General features: G+C 43.9%; 1 protein-coding gene across 9 annotated transcripts; it reads left to right on the top strand.

Moving 5' to 3' along the window:
- Positions 1-712: 712 nt before the first annotated feature.
- Positions 713-6222, top strand: LOC115151660 (interferon-induced protein 44-like). 9 transcript variants are annotated; one of them, XR_003867338.1, is made up of 7 exons: positions 713-835; positions 959-992; positions 1332-1395; positions 3194-3346; positions 3703-3747; positions 3848-3933; positions 4806-6222. XR_003867338.1 is itself a non-coding variant. In XM_029695785.1 (6 exons), exons 2-5 carry the CDS (start codon positions 960-962, stop codon positions 3869-3871), a joined length of 255 nt encoding a protein of 84 aa, XP_029551645.1. In that variant the 5' UTR covers positions 713-835; position 959; the 3' UTR covers positions 3872-3933; positions 4806-6222. The 9 variants fall into 9 exon arrangements, 5 of the variants coding, with proteins under 5 accessions (XP_029551645.1, XP_029551644.1, XP_029551642.1 ...); XR_003867337.1 differs by having other exon boundaries at positions 713-839; XR_003867336.1 differs by having other exon boundaries at positions 959-1395.
- The last annotated feature ends 1351 nt before the right edge of the window (positions 6223-7573 follow it).

Below are 7573 nucleotides of genomic sequence, written 5' to 3'. Positions count from 1 at the left end.
ACGACACTGGGCCAATTGTGTGCCACCATACGGGACTCCTAATCACGGCAGGATTTGATACAGCCTGGATTTAAACCAGGGACTGTAGTAACACCTCTTACACTGAGATGCAGTGCCTTAGACCGCTGCGACACTCGGGAGCCCAACAGAAGGGTCGCAAGTTGGTGCAGTTCGCTCACTTTCCCTTCAGTTAATACACTGGCAGCAATGGTGGGATAATCCTCCTCTAGTCTCTCATTCTAATGCCTTTGATGGACGTATGAGGTGTGGAACTTAATGGCACAGATTGCCCTGAAAAGAGAAAGATCGCTGGTTCAAACACTGTTCTAATTACTACACAAGTATACTACACTGAAACTCGGATATACACTTATTATAATTCTTTTTTAGCCTAAGTCTATGTTGAGTAGGCTATGCTTATGCTGAACACAGCTCTACTGGTATGAAACACTGTCCCTGTAGCCATACTGGGCTCAAACTTGTGATCCTCTACTTCACAACACAAGTGACCACCCTCCTTGACAACGCATCAACAGATTGCCCTGATTTAGTTTTATTTTATTTGTGGTTTGTATGATTTTTTGTCTTCTTCCTCATATCGAAACTGTTTTGGTCATATTGTTTCCATCCCACTCAGTAGGTGGCGGCATACACATTACATTTGTGCATGCCAGAGAAGAAGAAGAATTTCATATATTTTGTTTCCTCACAACAGACACTTCTACTGAGAAACAGATACGCAACGCTTGCAGGTTCAACTGAATTCAGCTCGGTCAGAGATAAAATCTCCAAGCTATCTGCTCTCTACCGTTTTGCATTATATAGGCTCCTTTAAGTAAGTAAGTAACTAAGTAAATTATGTTCTTCTTTGAACACTATCTGATTTTATGATGACAGTCATTGGCTCTAAATACTTGAAAGTTATGATAAATTATTGAACATGTTATTACATTGACAGCATGTCTTTCGGCGGCTTCAGGCAACCTGTTAAGGTAGGCCTAACTGAGATTTCTGCACCAGTTTTTGGTTGGGGGACACCTTTCTCATTATTGTTGTTAGTAATAACAACGTGATGTGGAGGTATGGCTACGCGAGACTATGTCTGGTGTAATCAAAATGAATTGAAAATGACCCATGTGTATCCAGTCGCAGGGAGACCCTGATGGAGTCTATCAGTTCCTATAAGCCTGGTTCTGAGGCTTTGTCTGAGGCTCGGGTTCTGCTGCTGGGGCCTGTCGGAGTCGGCAAGTCCAGCTTCATCAGCTCTGTTCAGTCAGTCTTCACAGGAAGATTCACTAAATGTTTTGTGCATATTGTTCGATCCCGCTCAGTAGGTGGCGGCATGCACATGCACGGGCCATGGTTGGCTCTTCCTCTGCCAGCTTCACCAAAAAGGTAGAGGTAAAAAAACATAGAAAGTATTCGAGTTTGTGAAAATCTGGGAGTTTTGGGGCTTACATGCAAAATAATTACATGCAAAATAAAGATACTTGACTGGTTGAAAAGATTTAGTTAAGTTGCAAAAACTATTATTGGTAATCACTCCATATTTTAAACCACATAGTATATCCTCACACATTCAGTCCCTTCGGAAAGAATTCAGATCCCTTCACTTTTCCACATTTTTTTACGTTACAGTCTTGTTCTAAAATGGATACAATTGTTTTTTCCCCCCTCATCAATCTACAAACAATATCCCAATAATCGCAAAGGAAAAAAAGGTTTTTAGACATTTTTGCCAAGTTATTAAACCAAAAAAACTGAAATATCACATTTACCTAAGTATTCAGACCATTTACTCTGTACTTTGTTGAAGCACCTTTGGCAGCAATTACAGGCTTGAGTCTTCTTGGGTATGACGCTACAAGCTTGGCACACCTGTATTTGGGGAGTTTCTCCCAATCTTCTCTGCAGATCCTCTTAAGCTCTGTTAGGTTGGATGGGGAACGTTGCTGCACAACTTTTTTTCAGGCCACTCTAGAGATATTTGATCAGGTTCAAGTCCGGGCTCTGGCTGGGCCACTCAAGGACATTCAGAGACTTGTCCTGAAGCCACTCCTGCATTGTCTTGGCTGTGTGCTTAGGGTCGTTGTCCTGTTGGAAGGTGAACCTTTGCCTCAGTCTGAGGTCCTTAGCAGGTTTTCATCAAGGATTTTGCTGTACTTTTCTCAATTCATTTTTGCCTCTGATCCTGTCTCGTCTCCCAGTCCCTGCCGCTGAAAAACATCCCCACAGCGTGATGCTGCCACCCCCATACTTCACCATAGGGATGGTGCAAGGTTTCATCCAGACGTGACGCTTGGCATTCAGGCCAAAGAGTTCAATCATGGTTTCATCAGACCAGAGAATATTGCTTCTCATTGCCTGAAAGTCTTTTGGTGACTTTTGGCAATCTCCAAGCTGGCTGTCATGTGCCTTTTACTGAGGAGCTGCTTACGTCTGCCCACTCTACCATAAAGGCCTGATTGGTGGAGTGATACAGAGATGGTTGTACTTCTGGAAGGTTCTCCCATCTCCACAGAGGAACTCTGGAGCTCTGTCAAAGTGAGCATTGGGTTCTTGGTCACCTCTCTGACCAAGGCCCTTTCCCCCCGATTTCTCAGTTTGGCCAGGCAGCCAGATCTAGGAAGAGTCTTGGGTGTTCCAAACTTATTCCATTTAAGAGTGATGGAGGCCACTGTGTTCTTGGGGATCTTCAATGCTGCAGAAATGTTTTGGTACACTTCCCCAGATCTGTGCCTCGACACAATCCTGTCTCGGAGCTCTAAGGACAATTCCTTGGTTTTGGCTCTGACATGCACAGTCAAATGTTATATAGACATGTGTGTCTTTCCAAATCATGTCCAATCAATTGAATTTACCACAGGTGGACTCCAATCAAGTTGTAGAAACATCTCAAGGATGAATAATGGAAACAGGATGCACCTGAGCTCAATTTTCAAGTCTCATAGCAAACGGTCTGAATATGTATGTAAATAAGATATTTCTGGCTTTTATTTTTTATAGATTTGCAAACATTTCTAAAAACTTGTTTTCACTTTGTCATTATGGTGTATCGTGTGTAAATTATTGAGGATTTTTTTTATTTAATACATTTTAGAATAAGGCTGTAACATAACAAAATGTGGAAAAGGTCAAGGGGTCTGAATACTTTCCGAAGGCACTGTATAATTCTGTCTATGTCCTGTCTCAGCTCCAGTTGTTCAACATCCGTGGGCGGAGTCCAGAGCAGCCTATTGTGATGGTCCTGTGTGATGTCATGGGTCTGGGAGATGGGGAGACCACTGGACTAACCCTCCATGACACTCTGGCTATCATCAAAGGCCATGCACCCGAGGGACACAAGGTACATGAGTGAGAATGGACACAGGTGCCACCGGTGTGTGTAAGACAGAGTGCAAGTATTGGGAGTCGAGTTTCATATATTTCAGAGTTGAGCAACAGGGGCCACAGCGTGTGCCAGCTTTCGTTCCAGTTTAGCTCTGACACACCTGATTCAACTAATCACAGTCTGCAATTTAGACCACTAATATGATTCAGGGGAGATAGTGCTGGGTTGGAACATACGCATGCAGGCAGCCTCACAGGATAGGAGTTTCTCACCCCTGATATAACTGTCTCTGTTTAGTAGAGAATATTCCAATACTCTCTCAGCTGGTTGGTTTGAATATGCATTCTAATGTTCCCATTAATCTTTTACAGTTCAGTCCTGAGCAGCCTGTGAGATCGGAGACATCAGTGACCTGGGTGAGCACAGGAGGAAGTGTTTTAGCAACAGCAGTAATGGTTGTAGGAACTGTGGTCAATTCTGTCAGTTGACAGTGTGTGAAACAAATGTGTTTTGTAGGTGTGCATCAAGTGGCACTGCTGACACACGTGGACAAGGTGTGTCAGGATACCGCCTGTGACATCATCCAGATGTACAAAAGCCAGGTTGTTCAGCAGACATTACTCTCAATAATTTCCCTTATTGATGTGTTAGTCAGCTATTGGAACATCTGAAATGTAAGCACCCTGTATGTAGGTCTACTGTGAGCATCCTTGACTGACTTGTGTCTGGGTGTGTGTGTTTGGTTTTACTATCTTGGTGGGGAAAAAATAAGAAACCTGCACACTGCTCTTGCTAGTATCACTGCTCTTTATTAAGCTTCACGTATCGGCCTCAAGGCCTTTGTCAGAGCTTTTGTGAGTTTTTGTAACTTGCACCCTTATGTAGACATTGCTCCACCCACATCCGTTCAGTGCATCGAATGGGGTTGGAGTCGAGGGAAAATAAGCAAGTGTTACGAAATATAATTATTCTAATAAAGTGTGTACATAAAATGTATTAAACACGTCTGTAAATCCATAATGAGGACATCGACCTATCAAGTAAGCTTTCATGAATCATTGGGTACAGAGCAAGAACAAACGTAGAGTAATCTGAAGTGGAGGCATTAATTGATGTTCACACGTACAACATAACAATAATGGGCATTTCATCATTAAGACCTTTTGGGAATAATGTCTGGAGGGACCAGAAGTCCTCACAAGGATAGTAAAACAATGAACATTTGGACATGTGGAGACATTTTGCTGGTCCCCACAATGAAAAAGTATATTTTAGGCCTAGGGGTTAGGTTTGGGTTAGGGTTAGAATTAGGGTTAGGTTTGGGTGTAGGGTTAGGATTATGAGTTTAGGGTTAAGGTTAGGGTAAGGTTAAAGGCTTAGGGTTTGGGAAAATAGGACATAGAAATGGGGATCAATTGGTTGGTCCCTACAAGGATAGTAAAACAAATGTTTGTGTGTATGTGTGTGTGTGTAGATGACCAAGGCTGGGGCTCTGCTTGGCATGTCTACCTGCAACATCGTCCCAGTGAAGAACTACTCGTCTGAGCTGGATGTTGCTGAGAACACAGACATATATATTTATTTACAAAAAAATATTTGGGAGATTGGAAATGATGCAGACAATTACATTGATGGAAGCTTCAATCTATCTACAATATTAAAGCTGATCTATCCCCCCCAAAAAATAAACATAATAAAGAGAAAACATCCTTCTGCTCAGTGCTGTGCACCACATCCTGCAATATGTGGATCTGCACTTCCAGAACAATGCAGCAACAGAGCCTAAACCAGTGCTCACCAACCTTTTGAGTCAAGATCACTTTCTGAGTCAAAATGCAAACCAAGATAAACTGTGTCTTTAACAAGGCTGTGAAATTCTGTGTAATAGAAATATGCATTACATATGCTTATCATGTTTTAAAAAAAACTTGTTTTCACTATTGTTAACATGTTAATTATCTTCTTGAGTCTCAATGCAACTGTTTATGTTATATGTTTTGTGTTCTACTTGTGGCCCTGGTTGTCCTGAAAAGAAAAGGGTAAACACTTCAATGCAAGGCTAAATATGAGGACAGAGCAAGCAGATGAATGAAAGTAGTGAATTTCAGCTTGTTTTGCTGCGGTAAGCTTGGTTACAATGAATAATCATTCACAGAAGTCTTGCTTTGAGTAAAATTAATGTGTAAGAGCCATTTTGGCCTGTGTACATGTTGCCTGTCTAGGGATGTTTTAACCTGTTTTGTATAATAGGGGCACTTTCACATGGGGTTATAGGTACAAAGTGGCCAAGGAAGTGTTAGCTTAGCACAGGTGAGGGGCATGTTCAACAGAGGCAGGGCCAACTTGTCTTGGATGAACAGGAGGAGGTGGGCTCTTCCTGTCTACAGTGGCCCATAATGCCACAGATTCCCCCAGTACTGCTGCTCATTCCGTGCACCAGTTCTGGAGTTCTATGTCACCGGCCTCTAGGCGTCACTGAACTGTCTCATTACGCACACCTGATTCCAATTCCCCTGATTAGTAATTATCAAATGTGCCCTCTGTTCACCATTGTCTTGTCAGTTATTGTTCCCATGTCCGTTGGTCTTGTGAGTACCTGTGCTTGTTGTTTCGGCTTTCGTGCTGCGTGTATTGTGTACACATTATTACGGGTCTCGTCCCGTGTAGTACTGTGCAATTGTTATTACGGGTCTCGTCCCGAGCATTGTTTACGGGTCTCGTGCTGTGTATTGTTATTACGGGTCTTGTGTATTTACTAGGGGTTTAACCTCGCTCTTTTGTTTGGGTTACATCCATGTGTTTTGGTATACGTGTTTGTTTTGGGCTTCATCTCTGTGCCTTTCAAGGCATGTTCTATTTTTGGGTGGAGTATTAAAACCCCCTATTACGTATTCCTGTGCCTGTCTCCAATCAATCATTTATACATGTGACACATAAGGCCTTTATGGAGGTTATCAAGGAGGGGACTGAGGCAACGACTGCCACCGCTGGCATGGTGCCATTCTGTATGATCCGAGTGGAACGCTTCACAGCAGACCACATCTTCCTCTCCTTTATAGACACATCCTGTTCCCCGGAAGGTTTTCCTCTCTGTAGAATAAGTGTAGAGAGAGACTGAATCCACTGAGTCAAATAAATAAGACTACGTTTATTTTCTCTTTGGACAGTATCATTGTAAAGGGTGCGTACTGGCGGCAGAGAAGTCAGGCGCAGGAGAGCAAAAACTGTGTTCCAACGGAGCAGTTTAATAATAAAAACCACCGTAAATAGAACAAACAATCAATGGGTAACAAAACCCGTCACACACCAGCATACGTGCACAAGCACTGTCACGCCCTGACCATAGAGAGCCCTTGGAGCCCTTGGCTCTCTATGGTATAGTAGGTCAGGGCCTGTTCTATGCTGTTTATTTCTATGTTGGTGTGCTTGGTATGGTTCCCAAACAGAGGCAGCTGTTTAGCGTTGTCTCTGATTGGGGATCATATTTAGGCAGCCATTTCCCCTCTGCGTTTTGTGGGATCTTGTTTTTGAGTTAGTGCATGTTGCACCTCTTATGTCACGGGTCGTTGATTGTTTACTTGTTTCTTTTGTTTGCAAGTTCGCACTAAATAAAGATGTGGAACTCTACACACGCTGCGCCTTGGTCCGCTCATTACGGCGATCGTGACAAGCACTTACAATAAACAATTTGGAACCAGGACATGGAAGGAACAGAGGGTTAAATACACAACATGTAATGATGGAATTCAAACCAGATGTGTGGGAAGACAAGACAAAACAAAGGGAAAATGATAAGTAGATCAATGATGGCTAGAAGACCGGTCTCCCCGAACAAGGAGAGGCATCGACTAACAGTACCCCCCCTTGAAACGCGGCTCCAACTATGCGCCGACACCGGCCTCACGGACGACCCGGAGGGTGAGGCGCAGGGCGATCCGGATGGAGACGGTGGAACTCCCGCAGCAGTGAAGGGTCCAACACGTCCTCCAGCGGAACCCAGCATCTCTCCTCCAGACCATACCCCTTCCAGTCCACGAGGTACTGAAGGCCCCTCGCCCGATGCATCGAATCCAGTATGGAACGAACGGAGTACGCCGGGGACCCCTCGATGTCCAGAGGGGGCGGAGGAACCTCCCGCACCTCAGACTCCTGGAGCGGGCCAGCCACCACCGGCCTGAGAAGAGACACATGGAACGAGGGGTTAATACGGTAATCAGGGGGAAGCTGTAACCTGTAACTCAC

The sequence above is a fragment of the Salmo trutta genome, chromosome 17, assembly GCF_901001165.1.
Source record: "Salmo trutta chromosome 17, fSalTru1.1, whole genome shotgun sequence".
Taxonomy (NCBI): domain Eukaryota; kingdom Metazoa; phylum Chordata; class Actinopteri; order Salmoniformes; family Salmonidae; genus Salmo; species Salmo trutta.
This window is presented reverse-complemented; position numbering and strand designations above follow the sequence as displayed.